The sequence below is a fragment of the Misgurnus anguillicaudatus genome, chromosome 7, assembly GCF_027580225.2.
Source record: "Misgurnus anguillicaudatus chromosome 7, ASM2758022v2, whole genome shotgun sequence".
In the NCBI taxonomy this organism is placed as follows: Eukaryota; Metazoa; Chordata; class Actinopteri; order Cypriniformes; family Cobitidae; genus Misgurnus; species Misgurnus anguillicaudatus.
The window spans coordinates 9,285,165-9,304,823 of record NC_073343.2 but is presented as its reverse complement, the minus strand read 5'-3'; the positions used below and the strand labels follow the sequence as shown (position 1 = coordinate 9,304,823).

Here is a 19,659-nt window from a genome sequence, read left to right as displayed (position 1 = left end):
GTTAGAAATTTTTTTTAATGTTCGAGTTGGTAAATCACCTACAATGTGGTAGTCTACAGTGTGATGAAGGAAAAAAACTGTTGACATAGACTCAATATGCAAAAACACTATGGGGTGGATTAATCCAGGACTAGGGCTCAGTTATATTAGGACATTTAAGTAGCTTTTACAAACAAACCTTACAAAAAACAATCCTGGTATGCATATTGAGATGAAACATTAACACTGATATACGTTAAGATATGTCAGCAGCGCAAGATGTTTTTAAATTAAGGTAGCTCAAACATGCATTTTTAGGACTAGGATAAGCCCTGTACTGGAAACCGCAGCTATAAGTGTTAACAAAATTTGAAGAAAAGTAAAACAGCATCAGAGCATCTTACCGTTGTGAAGGCGAGGAGTTCCTCATCATTTAGTTTGTGAACAGGATTGTTCTTCTGAAAGTCTATGCTGCAAAGTAGATTCGAAACATTTAAAATATAAGAAAAAGCACAGTAATAATCAAGGCATATTGTTTTTATCACACACGCACGCACGCACACACACACACACACTTGGCAACCAAAACACATTGCATGAATAATCACAGCTCAGAGGCGAAGACATGGACAGTGATACAGTTTATATTCATTAATATGATCCAATATCAATTACCATCTTGTTTACATACATTACTATCTACACAAAATGTTCATCACTTTATCTGCTCAGACTTACAAAGACGACAACCGTATGTCAAGCCATAAACCATACATATATTTCTGGTTCTTGAGTGCTAGAAAAGCCTGTCCTGATATATGAAATGGTATACATGTCATGTATATAAAGCAAGAAGAAAAAAGCATGTGTGCGCAAGTATATGTCATAAATGTTTTGAATATGCTATAGCCTACTCAATTCTAAAAAATCTATATATCCATCTATAAACACATGTGCGGTGATGCGATTGCGCATCCATCCATCCATCCATCCATCCATCTAATAAAGAATTATGCAATTGCGCGTTCTCTGAATGAATACATTTTAATAGATTACGGTGAAATGCCCCCACATCCAAAAGCTAGAAGGCGCTCTCGTGCAGAAACTCCATTTGTGCCACAGAAGCAGCACCATTACAAACGCTATTCCAGGAAATGTCTATAAGCATATTTACATCGCTGTTCATCAGAATCGATTTCAGACAGTTATTTTTTATGAAAAAACCCGATGCATCACCACAGCCCTACTATCCATCCATCCATCCATCCATGTATTGGAGTAATCACAATGAAAATCAGGTGCTAAACATACACTGTAACCATGTGTTCACCCCCCCACCCGCGAGAGCGTCAAACAGCGGTGCAGCGCATCTTGGATGGTGTGAGTGTCGAGTTGAAATCAGGTCAATTATTTATGTAATGAGCTATGATGTGGTTAGGTGGAAACCAATTGGAAGGCGGAAACCAATTGGAAGGTGGAAATTAATAGAAGTCCTCCGCTTGAGAGGATTCCAGAGAATGCATTCAATCGTCAGAGCGCCCACTAATCTTTTTCTATGGTGTGTTTGGCAGGGCAGCCAGAGCATTTTTTTGACACTCTCGCCGGCAGCAGTGTGAACATACAGTAAGAAAAATGGTAATACAGTGAGGAAAATAAGTATTTGAACACTCTGCTATTTTGCAAGTTCTCCCACTTAGAAATCATAGACGGGTCTGAAATTCTCCCATGACTCCTCTGGATCATCCAAACGGTCATTGGCAAACTTAAGACGGGCCTGGACATGTGCTGGTTTAAGCAGGGGAACCTTCCGTGCCATGAATGATTTCAAACCATGACGTCTTGGTGTATTACCAACAATAACCTTGGAAACATTGGTCCCAGCTCTTTTCAGGTCATTGACTAGCACCTCCCATGTAGTTCTGGCCTGATATCTCACCTTTCTTAGGATCATTGAGACCCCACAAGGTGAGATCATGGATGGAATCCCCAGTCCGAGGGAGATTGACAGTCATGTTTAGCTTCTTCCATTTTCTAATGATTGCTCCAACAGTGGACCTTTTTTCACCAAGCTGCTTGGCCATTTCCCCGTAGCCCTTTCCAGCCTTGTGGAGGTGTACAATTTTGTCTCTAGTGTCTTTGAACAGCTCTTTGGTCTTGGCCATGTTAGTAGTTGAATTCTGACTGAATGTATGGGGTGGACAGGTGTCTTTATGCAGCTATCGACCTCAAACAGGTGCATCTAATTTAGGAAAATAAATGGAGTGGAGGTGGACATTTTAAAGGCAGACTAACAGGTCTTTGAGGCTCAGAATTCTAGCTAATAGACAGGTGTTCAAATACTTATTTGCAGCTGTATCATACAAATAAAAAGTAAAAAATCATATATTGTGATTTCTGGATTTTTTTAGATTATGTCTCTCATGCACCTACGATGACAATTTCAGACCCCTACATGTTTTCTAAGTGGGAGAACTTACAAATAGCAGGGTGTTCAAATACTTATTTTCCGCACTGTGAATAATCCCTAGCCATCACCATATTGGTACAAAATGCATACATTCTGTAAATGGTACATATTAGGACCTTTTTAAAGAGTGCATTAGTGACAGCTTGTGATCTTTTTTTGACCGGTAACCTTAATTTATGCAAAAAAATTTCATGTATTTGGCTACAATACAAATTTCTTTATGAGATTCACCCAGTATGCATTAAACCCTTAAAGTTGCCACAAAAGAACCAATAAGGTTGTATAGCTAAACCTTCCTTCTGCGTTTTTAATAGTCTAATCATTTAATCTAATCATTAAAACCATTAAGCTCAATACTGCAGGTGACTTCATCTGCTTTTCCCTGCCAAACTCTCATTCGCACAGTTCTTTATGTTTGCCAGAGCTAATAAACGTACGTCGGGCTATTTGCATTTCAACAAAACAGTTCAACCGTATGTCCGGCCGTGCTCGACTGCGCCAACTGACGGCTCATAATTCACCTTCAACCATCACGTAGCACAATTAAGGTCTCTGGCCTGCATAATTACGCCCTGCTAATTATTCCACGCCTGCAATTTGTCTCCTCGGCCGGACCCTGCAGGACAACCACCTCTCGACACCAAACAGAGCGAGCAGCCTGGTACAAAGCTAATTAAAAAGCAGCGTTGGAGAACCCTCTGCCCTCCGCGCCTCCTCTCGAGGGTTGATATGGGGGCGATGACCATCCACTTTTCATTCAGGAAGAAAAGGCCAGCGAAGAATGCACACACGAGAACAAAAACAATTTCGGCAGCTTGCGTGCTGGGGGAGATGCCTGACGCAGCACTTCAAAGCCAAGTCGGCAAGATAATACAAGGCTTCCGAAAACAAAACAAAAAGATGCAATAACAATGATTTGCACATCCTTAAAATGATTAATGTTGAACTGAACTTGCTTCAGCTTTTAAAGTCAGCAACTAAAAGCTAGAGCTACTAAAACTAATCTTTAGGATTTGAAGACAAATGGAAGTTTTTTCCCCGAGTTTTTGGTGGATGTTTTTGGTGGATGAATTTAAGCGCATTACTGCCGGAGGACCTGTTAAAGCAATACTCACAAAATGTTCTGCTTTGTGCATTGACAGCCTGATTTTCAGAATTATGTTTAATATCACATGCACAAGGAAGACTCTTAAAACAGTCAATAATAAAGTGTTACAAAACCAGCACACACACAAACTATTTTGGAATGTTGGATAAGCAAATTCTCTGCAAGATTTCAAACGTCCATAAACGCCACATTGTACCTTTACAGAAACATCCTTACTTTTGTGCTTATTCATATGTGCATTCATTTTAAAATAAAAATGAAACACATGCTGCATCAATTTATCACATAATGAAATGTAAAAAATGTGGAAGTGGTGATTTAATATGACAAGCGCTGTAAATCAACTTTACGACATGGCCCCCAAATAAAACAGAGCTCACATCACTTACGGTATAGCAGTTACTATAGCCACACTTCATACAGGACACATTCACACTGATAAATTGCTGATACATTGATTTAGAGACACTCACCATACTGCCAGTATAAGGGCCTGTTCTTCTGCGCTGAGATCTGGGAGTTCATGTTCTGAAGGGTCCGCTAGGTTAATCTGGTTCAGGACTGTATCATCACTCAGCTGATGGTCCTACACACACAGGCATTAGAATCAGAATAGATTACTACAGAAATGCTAAGTATGACTAATTACAGATCTAACGGCAGATAAGAGAGAAGATACAGATAGCACATTTACACCTGCTATTAATAAAGCAATAAACCCAGAGAAGCAGTGGGTTACCAGTGCATTTTATAACAGCTAAGGGGCGTTGTTAGGCACGACGCGAAGCTGTTATAAAATGCACTGGTAACCCAACGCTTCGAGGGGTTTATTGCGTTTATAAAACGGTTACTTCGTATGCATAACGTTAGCGGGATTTTATAAAATAAACCCCAAAAAAGTTGTAATTATATTAGTACAAATATTACTCTTCCGCCAAACAAAGTGGTTCCTCAGAATCAAGTGTGACTGAAACAGAGCGCAGTTCCCAACCAACACAGACACAGCAAAGACACAATGAAAATATGATTTAAGACTGTGGTGTTTATTTTATAAATCACCATTCATCTAATTTATACATTAAAATTTATATTGTGCAACTGTTGAAGTGATGATCAAATATGCTTGGAAGCATGCTGAACTCTTTCCCCGTCAGCGTTTTTTTTAAGTTGCCACACAGTTTTAGTTAAATGCCTTTATATAAACATAAAATATCAAATGAAAGAACAGACCATCCGCTTTGAAACAAAAACAAACAAAAAAACATTTCATCCTACCTTCATTTGATCTCTTATCACCTCTCAAATTTTATTAAAAGCGGAGATAATTCCATTTTTGTGAAGAACTTTAGTAAGAGATGAGATTCAGACGGAGCCATGAACAGTACTACACGGTGTTTTCAGTGAATGCGTCAGTGTTTAAGTTGGGTAAGATCGCCCCCCAGTGGATAATAGCGGACGTATGAACTTGAGTTATAAAATCCTCAGACAACGTTTTCTCTTTATCGACGAGATGACTCAACAATATTTATTGACATTCATCTGGATATCACCATTAATTTTGCAATTGTAGACAAATTAAAAATATGATTTAAGACTGTGGTGTTTATTTTCATAAATCAATACGCAGCAACAGTGGCTCAGTGGTACTTATGTAATGTGGTCTGAACCGTGAGGTTACCGGTGTATTTTATCACGGCTTAGAACGCGTTTCAACCAATCAGAATGAAGAACCAGAACTGCCCGTTTTATAAGATGCGTTTTGGTCGATCGAATCACAAGTGGACGAGAATCACAATCCTGTTCACATCTAACGTTTTTGTCCACTTTCGACCACAGAGTCCGTCTGCTTTCATTTCAATGCAAGCGGGAGAAATTATGGGTTTAAAGGAACACGCCCACATTTTGGGAATTTAGCTTATTCACCGTATCCCCCAGAGTTAGATAAGTCCATACATACCTCTCTCATCTCCGTGCGTGCTGTAACTCTGTCTGACGCAGCCCCCGCTAGCTGGAAGTGGGTGGCTTTAGCTAGCATACTGCTCCCAATAAGTGACAAAATAACGCGATCATTGTCTCATATCACCTTGTTATTTGTACACGGTTTGACTATACAAATCACAACACATAAATAGGAAAATGATCGCGTTATTTTGTCACTTATTGGGAGCAGTATGCTAGCTAAAGCCACCCACTTCCAGTCTTTGTGCTAAGCTAAGCTAGCGGGGGCTGCGTCAGACAGAGTTACAGCACGCACGGAGATGAGAGAGGTATGTATGGACTTATCTAACTCTGGGGGATACGGTGAATAAGCTAAATTCCCAAAATGTGGGCGTGTTCCTTTAAATTGACTTGCACTAATGTTATGTCAGAGTACTGCTGCTTGTTTTGTTATTTATCATGCTGCACAGCATTTGGGACATGTATACACAAGGTCTTTGGCTGATATTTCAGATCAATTGATAAAATAATATCGGTTCATGCTAGAGATCAGGACCAATGGAAAAACACACATTAGATCAATCGGCGGATAGAGGGTGGTCTTTTCTGCCTGTTAAAACTATAGACATGAAAGAAATAACTGGACCACGCATTGGCTGCCGGACCGTGGGTCAATAGCACCGCCATATCAGTGGTGATAACTTCTCCATTAATCTCATAGCAACTGCAGGTAAAAATGCCTCCGTCGTGTGCAGTTTGGGGTTGTACAAACCATCACACACCTCAAAACAAGTCTTGGGGAATTAAGTCCAATTTATATTTATGCGTAAGGTCTACGCCCGTAGGTTAACTGTAGCCTTTGCGTAGCTTTGCATAGCCAAAATGCACCTCGGCAAATTTTTAACAGGGCGTCAATTCTACAGGTACCACAATCGACATAGGTATTTCCGTTTGCGACGGTGAGAACAAAGTTAGACCAAGTTGAGGAGTGATTAAAGGTGACATAGAATGATTGAACGGAGTATTTATCCTTGTTCTGTGATGTGACATGTAGACAAATTTTTTTTGTTTGGGTCTGTAATGCCTTAAAAGCTTCCTAAAAACCTCTCTCAGATAGCTCTATTAGGGTGAGGGATTTTAAACAAGTGGTTTTGCACCTATTTGGCTCCCCCTACTGGCTTAACTTGCAATCTCATTACTAATCGGCTGACTTTGCTGCCACTCAAAAAATGTAGCCAATTATTTTAAAATGGAAGGGCAGTTAGATGCCTGAGATGTCATAAGCATCAGTTTTTCAGATTGGGCTGTTTTCTGGCTGACATTTATAAAAGAGGAATTTCTATGAGACTGAGATGTTTAGCATGTCTAGCACTTTTTGTATGTTTGTGAATGTGGGTAGACTACCATTATTCAACAAAGACAAGGTAAGAATGGTTTTTCATTCTCTGTCCCCTTTAAAGGCAGGGTATCTGATTTGATCCAGAAACATTTTTAGTTATGCTGGTTAAAAGTCTTCTCAAATCCTAATAGCAATCACTATGTTAAGTTGTTTAAATGTATTTGTAGAAATTTGTCATCTGTGAAAGGCATAGGACCAAAAAATGTTCAACAAATCATAGATCTCGATCCGAACGGACATTGCCTTTTTTGTCACTTATCCGTATGCCTAATTTGAATGCCACCGCGCAGCCTGTTCACGCAGACACCATAGGCGCGTTCCTGTGCCCTCACCTCCCATCTGTAAACAGAGAGAGAATGGCAAACTTTCCTGAATTGACAACCTGCACAGGAGCCACAAAACGAAAGAGATGTTTTAAAACAACAACAGCAAAAACTGCCTGGATCCGCAAAGAGCAAAAACCCAAATTAACATCGGTAACTTTACTGCTTTACCACGAGATGCAAACAGCTGCAGGAGGCAAAGGGTCTGAATGGTGCATTGCACTGTTTATTTTGGTAAGGTAGGTACGCGATATGTTTGTATTGAGATGGATTCAGATATTCTACTTTGATGAAACATTGTGTTGCTTATGAAATTTGTGTTCATTTACGGATTAGCGTAATAATATAGTTACTACGTCTACACAACCGAAAGTGTGCTTTAACTTATTCTAAAACCAGTTGTTTATGTTGGTTATTTTGGAAGTGTTATTCACTTTGTACTGCAAAGTTTTCTCACTGGTGAATGAGACATGAGATGTGACCATCTTATCTGTGCGTGTTCATGTGTTTTGAAAGAGGCGTGACTTTGAATGGCGATTTGAATGGTGGGTGGGATCGTGATTTCATTGCTAGTCGGCTACCGTTAGCATTTTTCAAAATTTGATATCCTACCATTAAGCTGAAACTGCAACAAAATTTACTTTCATCACTTTAGTGGGTGTGCACACCAAAGCTTTTAAACACGGCTGAAAATGCCAGGCGGACGCCGACTGCCAGCTTGCTTTAGCTGAGTGCTTTGGTTGCTGCAATACTTCTGCTTTGTTTATCAGTCGTTGTACGATGTGCCGGTTTGAACTCTCGGCGCTCAGTGCTGAAAAAACGCAGAGCGCCGGCTTTCAGCGCAAAAAAACGCCAGATTTTTTGAAAAACATCACGCTTCCATTGGAAACAATTGAAAACATACGCCGGACGCCAGTGGAAAAGCTTTGGTGTGCACGCCCCATTAACCAGTATCAGTCCAGTTATTTTCCTCATTTAAACTCTCATGTCATTTAGGGTTACTAATAAACATAAAACCTTTAAACAGCATGTAGAAATAGTAAGGTTTGTAAGGATAGAAACAGTCTGGTTTATAATTATTGTTCAACCACTATCGTTACCAATGCTAACAGCGCTCAAGCTCTCTACAATTGCCTGCCAAAAGTGCAGAGTTTAGGCTGCGTGACGTCAACTGCAGGAGCTTTATTGAGGGTTTCCTAAAGAGAAACATATGAGGCGGCATTGGGAGGTAGCTGAAAGAAGAGAAGGGTTTCCCTCAAATAACCCTTATGTTGTTAATTGTTGTTTTATAAATCGAATGCAGACTGTCACTCTTTGATTTGGATTTGCTGATTTTGCTCAAAGCATGAACACAAAATAGTTGGGGTTAACAATATAAAAAGCGATATTCACATTGGGAAGAATTTCTTTAATTTCATGTACATTAAGCTAGATTACATTAGGGATGCCTCTGCAAGCCAAGCCAATACATGACCAGCATATATGATCACGTTTACTTAGAAAAAAGTATAATTTTCTAAGTCTTAATAATCGAGATTGTAAGCCAGTGGTGCTCCGGTTTTATGACATTTTATAAAATACATTAATTTATCATGAATTCTGTGTAATTACAGTGAGGAAAATAAGTATTTCAACACCCTGCTATTTTGCAAGTTCTCCCACATAGAAATCATGGAGGGGTCTGAAATGTCATCGTAGGTGCATGTCCACTGTGAGAGACATAATCTAAAAAAATCCTAAATCATAACTATTTATTTGTATGATACAGCTGCAAATAAGTATTTGAACACCTATCTATCAGCTAGAATTCTGACCCTCAAAGACCTGTTAGTCTGCCTTTAAAATGTCCACCTCCATTCCATTTATTATCCTAAATTAGATGCACCTGTTTGAGGTCGTGAGCTGCATAAAGACACCTGTCCACCCCATACAACCAGTAAGAATCCTACTTCTAAAATGGCCAAGACAAAAGAGCTGTCCAAAGACACTAGAGACAAAATTGTACACCTCCACAAGGCTGGAAAGGGCTACTGGGAAATGTACAAGCAGCTTCGTAAAAACGTCCACTGTTGGAGCAATCATTAGAAAATGGAAGAAGCTAAACATGACTGTCAATCTCCCTCGGACTGGGGCTCCATGCAAGATCTTACCTCGTGGGGTCTCAATGATTCTAAGAAAGGTAAGAAATCAGCCCAGACCTACACCAGAGGAGCTGGTCAATGACCTGAAAAGAGCTGGGACCACCGTTTCCAAGATTACTGTTGGTAATACACTAAGACGTCATGGTTTGAAATCATGCATGGCACGGAAGGTTCCCCTGCTTAAACCAACACATGTACAGGCCTGTCTTAAGTTTGCTAAAAACCGTCGCTCTGCGGTTTTTCCGTGCTCGGCGCTGACTGTCGAGGGTTCAAAAAGATTCAACTTTGAGTGAAAAGCTCTGCTCGTCAATGTCAGTTCTCACACGGCCATCCAATCACTTTCGAGGAGGGGTGGGACATTACCACAGCAACCAACTGGCTCACAGCTCAAGTATCAGAGCTACCAAAGCGCTCGTCTGAAAAACAGCTGGCATTCGGCATCCTCAAGGCATTTTCAGGCGCGTTTAAAAGTTTTGGTGTATCCAGCCCCTATTTGTAATCATCTTTAGTAAATTAGTGCAACATAATTTGTTTTATCAGGGTCTTGCTCTACACTTTCAAAACTACTTTAGTTAAACAGTTTTAAAAAATTCAGAATCTACAAGGCAGTAAAAAGGCCCTAAAAAAAACCTTGAAGATCCCACCCATGAAGTTCCTTCCCAAGACTGTCATACTGTGAGCTCAACCCTCGAGGATCATGTGTACTATAAACAGCAGCAAAAATATTCCGACTTCAGTCGTTACTCACTGACCCCTGTGACATCATCACCCCAGAGCCCATAACCTGTGTCATTTAAAAACAACAAGAGAAACTATGTGTGACCTATTCTTGGAAATAAATCCTCACTTATTCTTGAACACCCTCTCCAATAAACACACACCCAAGCTCCAATGTACATTCAAATGTCTGCCCACTGTATTACAAAACTGTTGCAATGCTTTCTTTTTTGTTTGTAGAAAGCTAAAACAGCATTATGAGTCATGTTAAGTATAAATAATGCAAATTTGATCATATATATTTGCTGATGTTGGAATACACATACCTTACCCAAAAACAAGCAAACTTTACATAAACAAATGATAACTACACTGAAGTGCTTATCAGCTCAGAATTTGTAAGTAATACTGATCTTATCACACATTTTTCAAAAACCGAGGCCCTTCTAGGGGAAAAAAATGATTTAATATCTTTTCTCGGGCCACAACACACAAAGCGAAGCCAACTGAGCAGCGACAGAGATAACGTCTGGAATTTTCCATAAAATCTTTGTCTGTCCCCAATTTGTCATTTTCCAGCCGAAGCAGACACGGCAATGCCAGTGCACAGATCATCCAAACACCAGATAACACTCAACCTCCATCCAACAATGTGCAATAACAGTAAAGCGCTGCCCCAGGATAAGAGGAGAGGAACAGGAGGGAGTGAGAGAGGGACAGATAGAAATCTCCAAAAGATATATCTTTCACGACCTTCACAGCAGTTCAATGTCACGCGTGCTGTAAATCCAAGAATAAACGTCGCCCCCTGATGGATAGGATAAGCACAGCACCAATCTTGCCCCAACAGTAACAAACTGGGATGGGTATTTATTCATCTGGGGCTCAAAATCAATACTCGCCAAGCACCGGAGAACGTGGAAAAACTTCAACATTTATTTAAGTCATTCACTTGTTGGTCTGTAACTATTGGTGTATTAATTTATCTATATGTTTAGCTCTAATAGCAATTTTATTTTACCTATAAATCATTAAATTAATAAACTCAAAATAATACACGGTTTAATCAATAAGCCATTTCACGGATGCAGACTGGCTCAAAACCACTAATGTGCTTGTTATACATGCTAAACAATAGAGTTAAATTTCATTGAACAAAATAATGCAAATTTACGTTACATGGTCAGTAAAAAATATTTATAGCTGGGTCATTCAATTCCCATTTTCAATTTATGGGTAACTTTACAAGACCGTGCTTGTACCTTTGGTAAGTCTTCTTTGGGTGTGGGTGAAAGTGAGGGGCTCTGGGATTTACAAACGGGTGAATCTTCCTTTCGTTTCACATCCAAAATGAGCTGTGCAAGAAAGTTCTCTTGAAAACGCGTTCTTTTTCCTAGTGCACCTGAGAAAGAGAGAGAAAGAGAGAGACACAAAAACAACCATTAATTTATTTATTCACACATCTATTCTTTCATCATCCAGAACTACGAGGCAATCAATCCTTATCAATTCATTCTTTTTCCAATTACTTCCCCATTGCTGTATTGCTTTTTATCCGTCGTTCAATAAACTGCACACAGCAATCTTTCTTTTTCTTGTGGTAATGCGCACCTGTCATGTTAACGTCCAGTCCCGTTAGATTTTGGGCCATCTGTAAGTGTTGTTTGGCCCTGCGGTACTCATAGTAGGTCAGGCAGGTGTAACTGCACTCCAGGTGTAACTGAATGGCCAGATTCCTTTGCGTGATGTTGTTAAACAACTCCTCGCATTTGCACACTATAAGAACAGGAAAAGAAACCAAGGCATGAAAATCACCATCTGTATTTGCACATTTAGTATATTGAACATATGGTGCCTCTAAGGCGGAAAATGAGTATGTGTATAATAAACATTCAGATAGGCGCAATATTCAAAACTAACAGACGTAAAGCTGCGCTGCAAGGGAAGAAACGTGTCTCTCGTTAGAATAGATGTTAAAAGGTAAAGCTTTTTTTTTAATGTTTAAATACTTCAAACTTTTCCCATTTAAAAACGCAGAGATGATGAGTAATTAGTTTGTGAATTTCAACACTGACAATATCAGCACAGTGGTACTACGACAACAATTTGGTTTAATAAATAACTAGATACCTGAGTAGCATCCAATTCTCAAAGGAGATATGCAAGCGGTTTCACAAGCACACGGTGCTCATGCCTCAAAGGGACTTAAAAGGTGATGACAATTTAGGCAAATCATCATCAAAATAAAAACAATTATCAAAATAACTAATCATAATTAATAATTAATAACAAACTACTAAACACAAAGCAAATTCTGTGTTTAAAGGGGCAATAAGTAGGATTTACCCCCATCTAGTGGTGAAATTGTATTATGCATTCAAACGAACAGTGCACCCTAGCGCCTCGCCTTTCCAAATGCGTGTTGCAACTACGGTAGCCGTTATGTAATCACTGATCTCCTTGTCCGTTGCATCGCAGCTTTGCGAATGAAAGACTTACCTACTGTTAATAAAATAATGTAAAAAAGTATGTTATTTAGTGGAGAACTTTGCAGTAGTATTTTTATTATATATATAGCATATATTATATTTTAATAAAAAGTGTTTAAAAAAAGTTTAAAACAAATTGTAAAAAAAGTTTATGGTAATAAACAGCCGGCAGTTTAATGTTTGCATCTTCCACCTTACTGTATCGAAAATGAACCGAACCGTGGCTTCAAAACCGAGGTACGCACCGAATCGTGTTTTTTGCGCCACCGTTACACCCCTATTACGTGCCTGAAAATAGTCCTCAGCTGAAAGTTACCAAAGTTTTCGGGTGCTTTGTAATATCATTGCGCCTGCTGCACCCATGGTCCTTGATTATTACGCTGGAATAAGGAGTATAGTTCCTAGCCATATCTTCCAAGAAAATGCAACTTTAAATTTTTCGTCTGTCTTAGTACACGATGTAACTACAGAAGAGTCAAGTTTTAAATAGGAAAAATATTGAAACTCTTTGGTCATTTTTGAGCGCGATGCTAATGGTCTAATCAGATTCAATGCATTATGCTAAGCTATGCTAAAAGTGGTACCGCCACACCCAGAGATCAGCTGAATGGATTCCAAAATGGTAAAACTCAAATGTTTAACTCTAGGGGAGCTGGAAAATTAGATTATTTTCAAAAAAAGTGTTCCTTTTAATACATATACAAAAAAATGTTGTAACAACAACACATACTGTAAAGATTTTAAATTCTAAAATATCAATCTGCAAAGTAAACCGCCGTCACCAACACTGCATGTAAATTGTAATGCTAAGAGCTCTTTGTAAAGCTCAGCTCGTATGGTGGCAGTGACCTTCAGCGTGTCCTGCGATGATCCAAGCATTTTAAAGCCCATGCCGTGCAGATCAAAGCTCATTTGGCACTCAAAAGCAGCACCTTTCATTGCATATGCACAACAAACCATTTACGAGCAAGTCACGCTCCGGAAGAAACAGAATGTTTGCCTCCATCCATTTACACAGGCATGTATCACAAACAATTACACGTAAAAAAAAAAAAACGAATTTTCATTGTGTGTCAGATACGCCAGTCACAAAAATCACCAAAAGCCTTTAGGATCTGCTGACTAAAACAGATTAAATAATAATTTTCAATAAATGCAGCCTACATTTCAAAGTCACGTCTTCAAATGTCATCAAAATGTAACAAAACCCTGTCATTAAAGAACAAATGTCTCCGCATACAGAATGAGGAAAGAAATACAAGACAGGATGTAAGGTTTTAGAAAGCAAAAGCTACGAGTCAAGGGTTCAGACAACCATACTTTCATTCCCAGAATGAGAGCTGGAACGGCAATCTAAAACCTTAATCAAAAACCTGGCGACTGAATATTAAAATCCACCGGCACATATGTTCCCTACTAATGTCCCGACGAAAGCAGTCACCAACAAACCTGGGTTTAAATCATCTGTGCACCGTTAAAATCCCAGTGGAGTCGTGACATTTACTAACCACAATGATGAAAGAGCCAGTCCAGTATCCACTCACCCATGTAACTTATCGAATGTAAGCGCTGATTAAAATATAATTCACCTTTATTATTTACCAACTCATAAAATGCTTCATTGACCCAAAGTCAGTTATAAATAAGAAAAAACTGCCCAGACAAATTTGCCTGATACATAAAAGCTATTGAAATCTCATCTTGCGGTTAAGCATGAGCACGGCTGTGAAGTGAAATACCACCTCTGTGCACTGAAAGAAGAGAAAGAAAAAAGGAATAAATAAGAAATGAAAAGGAGAAGAAAGGAGCAAAAAGAAAAGGACTAAAAGTATACACCATGGTTACTTTTCTGTTTTTTTTCTTTGGGGTTCTGGCAGTCAGGGGTAGTCTCTCCCCCTCAGACCTTTCCATAAACATGTTTTGCTAATCAGCTTTGTAAAGCAATTGCAAAGTAAACCAAAAAGCCGGCACAGCCAGTCAGATTAAAGGCAAAGTAAACCTGTATAACGGCAATGAATTTAACAGTCCAGAGGATTTGTGAGGGAGGTTTGTACAGTAGATTGTTTAAGTTGTTGCCCACAGGCCAAAACATTGCTTGTGTGTGTGATTTTGTGTGTGTGCTTGAAGGGCAAAACAGTCAGAAATATATGAAGAGTTTGGTGCCAAAACGCGATAAACGCCATTTTTTAAGAAATTAGTTACGGCCAAAATCATTATTATATCAGGTCAGTATTTAAAAGTAAATTCTTAATTTTACACAAAATACAATATTCGCTGTGTTATTCTGTCATCTTCTCTCCATTTTTTCCAAAAACACAATAAACACCACTCAACAAATCACAGCGCATCATTCCACGCATTGTAAACAACGGCGGCACGTTGAATACACGAAATCCTAGTTTTCCTCATCTTGTACTTTATGATCAACAATCAAACAAAAACAAAATAATACTTTGATGACATTGATAAACCTGTGGTGGTTTTCTGTGACGGGGAAAAACGTAAGCCATCAACATCTAATAATGTGAGAGGCACTCAGGAGACGGAAAAATGCCGGTTGCTTGTTCTCCGGACAGCATCAAGCTTCTCTCATGCTAACACAGTGACCCCAGGGGATCTTATGAAAAACTTTACATTATTTTACTCGAAGCCAATGAAAACTGAGCAGGACCAAAACATTTTACAGCTGTTCGCTGTGAAAAAATTCAGCGACAACATCATCCCAAGTATAACCGCAGCAATGACAGTGTTCTTAATATGACAAAGTAAGAGTTTTGATTAATGTTTATTTTTGTAATCAGTGTATACCACTAGTCAACTTAACTCTTTCGCCGCCAGCCTTTTTCATGATTTTCACAAAAGTTTAATGCCTTCCATAAAATGCTCCTTTTTAAAAATATAAACATACACTATACACTGCTTTCAAACAAAAAAATCTGTTGTTTCATCCTACCTTCATGTGTTCTGTTTTTATCACCTCTCAAATATGTGTAGGTTTCATCAAAAACACCAAATTTTGAGCAAAAAGCCGAGATAATTCCAATTTTGTGAAGGACTTTTGATAGAGATCAGATTCAGAGCGATCTTTAAAACATACAGGGACATACAGCTGTTTGCCATAGGGCAATACTTCCAGGTTTTATAAGTTGCGGAATAGCGCCACCTGGATAATAGCGGTATTGCAGATTGACGAGATAGCTCGTCAATGGTGGGGAAGGAGTTAATTAAAAGAACATGGCAAAGATGAATGCACATTTATATATTGATTTAATAGATTGTCATGGATTTTTTGCAGTTTGTGGAAAAATGAATCCAGTTTCTTATAATAAATCTTTAAACAAATTAGCGTCGCACACCTTTAGTAAATTGATAGGTGCGTAGGATAAGACAAAAAGTCTTGTAACATACACAAAAAGCAATTCCCGTTCCCGCACACTATCTGCTTGCTGAAAAAAATTAATAATTGTTGCGTTACAACGTGTCGATCGTCTGATCTTCCTCAGGCAACCATTGAAAATTATACATTTTTTTAGCTAGCAGATAGTGTGCGGGAATTGCTTTTTGTTTATAATAAATCTTTGAAAATCAAATTATGGATTTGAATTTATGTTATTATAACCTAAAGATGGTATGTGAAAGTTTGTAACAGAAAATAGTGGTTTTCATCTTGTCACTTTCTTGGTATAGAAAACACATTTTTACCAAAATTAGTCAAAATGGATTTATTGCGTTTTGGAACCAAACTCTTCATTTGATCATTAATACGAAACATGTAAAAAATACTTTTACAAACCTGACATAACCTTAATATAAGCCCTAATATAAAAACACTTACTATGTTTATCACAACACTTACTATGTATGCAAGTTATCACCCAAGACTCCTTAAAGGATTAGTCCATTTTCTTAAAAGAAAAATCCAGATAATTTACTTACCACCATGTCATCCAAAATGTTGATGTCTTTCTTTGTACAGTCGAGAAGAAATTATGTTTTTTGAGGAAAACATTGCAGAATTTTTATAATTTTAATGGAATTTAATAGAACCCAACATTTAACACTTAACTCATCGCTTAACAGTTTTTTTCAACGGAGTTTCAAGGGACTATAAACAATCCCAAACGAGGCATAAGGGTCTTATCTAGCGAAACGATTGTCATTTTTGACAATAAAAAAACAAATATACACTTTTAAAGCACAACTTCTCGTCGTGTAGATCCGGTCGTGATGCGCCAGCTGACCCCACGCAATACGTCATGACATCAAGTGGTCACAGAGGACGAACGCGAAACTCCGCCCCAGGGTTTACAAGCGTCTTGAAAGAGGACCGTTCCTACGTTGTTGTATGTCAACTGATACTAATTAATGTCTTTGTGGCAGTTTATTGTTTAAAATGGTCCGCAAATGTGCGTTTTATATATCTAACACGTGACCTCCCTACGTCACTACGCATTTACGTTAGGTCGCGCTGGACCGGACCTTGACGAAAAGTTGTGGTTTAAGTATATATTTTTTGTTTTTCTTGTCAAAAGTGACGGTCGTTTTGCTGGATGGGACCCTTGTGCCTCGTTTGGGATTGTTTGTGGTCCTTTGAAACTCCGTTGAAGGGGACTGTTGAGTGTTGAGTTGGGTATTGAATGTTGGGTTCTATTGAAGTCCATTAAAATTGGAAAAATTCTGCAATGTTTTCTTCGGGGAACGTGGTTTCTTCTGGACTGAGCGAGGAGGGACATCGGCATTTTGGATGACATGGTGGTGAGTGGATTGTCTGGATTTTTATTTTGGGAAGATGGAATATTCCTTTAAAAAGAATCCAAAATCACCCCAATCTCAGGGCACTTGTGCGGATGCGCCTCATTCTTTAGTACCGCTAACCTATGGAAAGACTGAAAAGCCATATCTACAGGATTTTTCCTGCATAGAGAATTTGGAGGTGGCCGCCTCCACCGAACTTAGTGCTGCTCTTAACAGGTGTCTTTTTCAGGCAACTTCACAAAAAGCACAAACAATTGTTGAACACTGTGGATTGTCATTTGTAACTGTAGTTGCGGCATTACATCACTGTCAAGGCACCGTTTCGTTATTAGCTTATTGTTTCCTGAAATTGTTGGGTGGTTTAACATTGCAATCGCGTTTGCTCTCTCACACAACGTGACCAGTAATGGCTTGAAAACAAATGATTCTTTTAAACCAATTCATTATAATGAACAGTTGAAAAAATTCAGTCAGCAGGGTGAATCAATCAGAGCTCAGCGAATCAATAGGAGATCATTGAGTGAACGGCAGAATGGAGGACACGAAAGAGCTTTTCTCCATTTAAATAAGACTTTAGTAAGACGTAGCGCAAATAATGCAAATTATTGACGGATTGTTGACAAGTTAATGCTTAGTTCATTATAGTTTTGACTGGCATGAGGGAATACAATTCAATTTGGATATAGTTGAAATAATTACTAGATGGAGCAAAGGACTAGAATCTTAAAGGGGACATTTCACAAAACTTTAAAAATGAAAAATAAATCTTTGGTGTACCCAGAGTACGTATGTGAAGTTCTAGCTCAAAATACTCCACAGATAATTTATTATAACATGGTAAAATTGCCACTTTGTAGGTGTGAGCAAAAATGTGCCATTTTGGATGTGTCTTTTTAAATGCAAATAAGTTGATCTCTGCACTAAATGGCAGTGCCGTGGTTGGATAGTGCAAATAGAGGGGTGATATTATTCCCTTCTGATATCACAAGGGGAGCCAAATGTTCACATGCTTGCAGAGAATGGTTTACCAAAACCAAGTTACTGGGTTGATCTTTTTCACATTTTCTAGGTTGATACAAGCACTGGGGACCTACACATGGAAAGTGTCAGATTTTCATGATATGTCACCTTTAATAGAACTGTTTATTATATTAAGCAATTAAAGGATTAGTCCATTTTCTTAAAAAAATCCAGATAATTTATTCACCACCATGTCATCCAAAATGTTGATGTCTTTTTTTGTTCAGTCGAGAAAAAAATATGTTTTTTTGAGGAAAACATTGCAGGATTTTTCTAATTTTAATGGATTTTAATGGACCCCAATCCTTAAAGGATAGTCAATTTTCTTAAAAGAAAAATCCAGATAATTTACTCACCACCATGTCATCCAAAATGTTGATGTCTTTCTTTGTTCAGTCCAGAAGAAATTGTTTTTTGAGGAAAACATTGCAGGATTTTTCTCATTTTAATGGACTTTAATAGACACCAACAATTAACACTTAACTCAACCTGTAACAGTTTTTTTCAACGCAGTATCAAAGGACTCTAAACGATCCCAAACGAGGCATAAGGGTCTTATCTAGCGAAACGATTGTCATTTTTGACAAGGAAAATAAAAAATATGCACTTTTAAACCACAACTTCTCATATTCCTCCGGTCCTGAAAGCGTCAGAGTGACCTCACGCAATACGTCATGACGTCAAGAGGTCACAGAGGACGAACGCGAAACTCCTCCCCAGTGTTTACAAGTGTGTTGAAAGAGGACCGTTCCGACATTGTTGTATGTTGAATGATACTAATTAATGTCTTTGTGTCAGTTTATTGTTTACAATGGTCCGCAAATGTGCGTTTTGTATATGTAACATGTGACCTCCCTACATCACTACGCATTTACGTTAGGTCACGCTGGACCGAACCTAGGCGAAAAGTTGTGGGTTAAAAGTGCATATTTTTTATTTTTCTTGTCAGAAAAATCCTGGAATGTTTTCCTCAAAAAAACTTTCTAAAAAAAAAATTTCTTCTCGACTGACGAAAAAAGACATCAACATTTTGGATGACATGGTGGTGAATTATCTGGATTTTTTTAAGAAAATTGACTAACCCTTTAAGGTAGTGAAGTTTTCTTTGTCAAGAGTGGAAGAAAGAATGACAGCAAGAGTGACAGATGATGTCTAAGAATGCCAATGTCAGCTTATTTTTTATATAGTTATATTTATGTTTTATAGTAAAAAAAAATATTTTACACAACTTTGCTGTTTGTTAACTGTGAATGAACACAATAGCTGCATTTTATTGATTAAATGTTTTATAAAATAAAAATGTCTTTTATTGTTTTAATAATT

General features: G+C 38.3%; 1 protein-coding gene across 1 annotated transcript in view; it reads right to left on the bottom strand.

The window, feature by feature from the left end:
* Positions 1–19,659, bottom strand: part of ttc27 (tetratricopeptide repeat domain 27) — a 158,170-nt gene that overhangs the window by 104,921 nt on the left and 33,590 nt on the right. Inside the window, exons 6-9 of the mRNA XM_055171491.2 lie at positions 11,684–11,848; positions 11,335–11,474; positions 4,028–4,140; positions 384–450 (exon numbers count right to left, since the gene is read on the bottom strand). Of these exons, the coding sequence (XP_055027466.2) occupies positions 384–450; positions 4,028–4,140; positions 11,335–11,474; positions 11,684–11,848 (485 nt within the window). The remainder of the gene's footprint in view (positions 1–383; positions 451–4,027; positions 4,141–11,334; positions 11,475–11,683; positions 11,849–19,659) is intronic.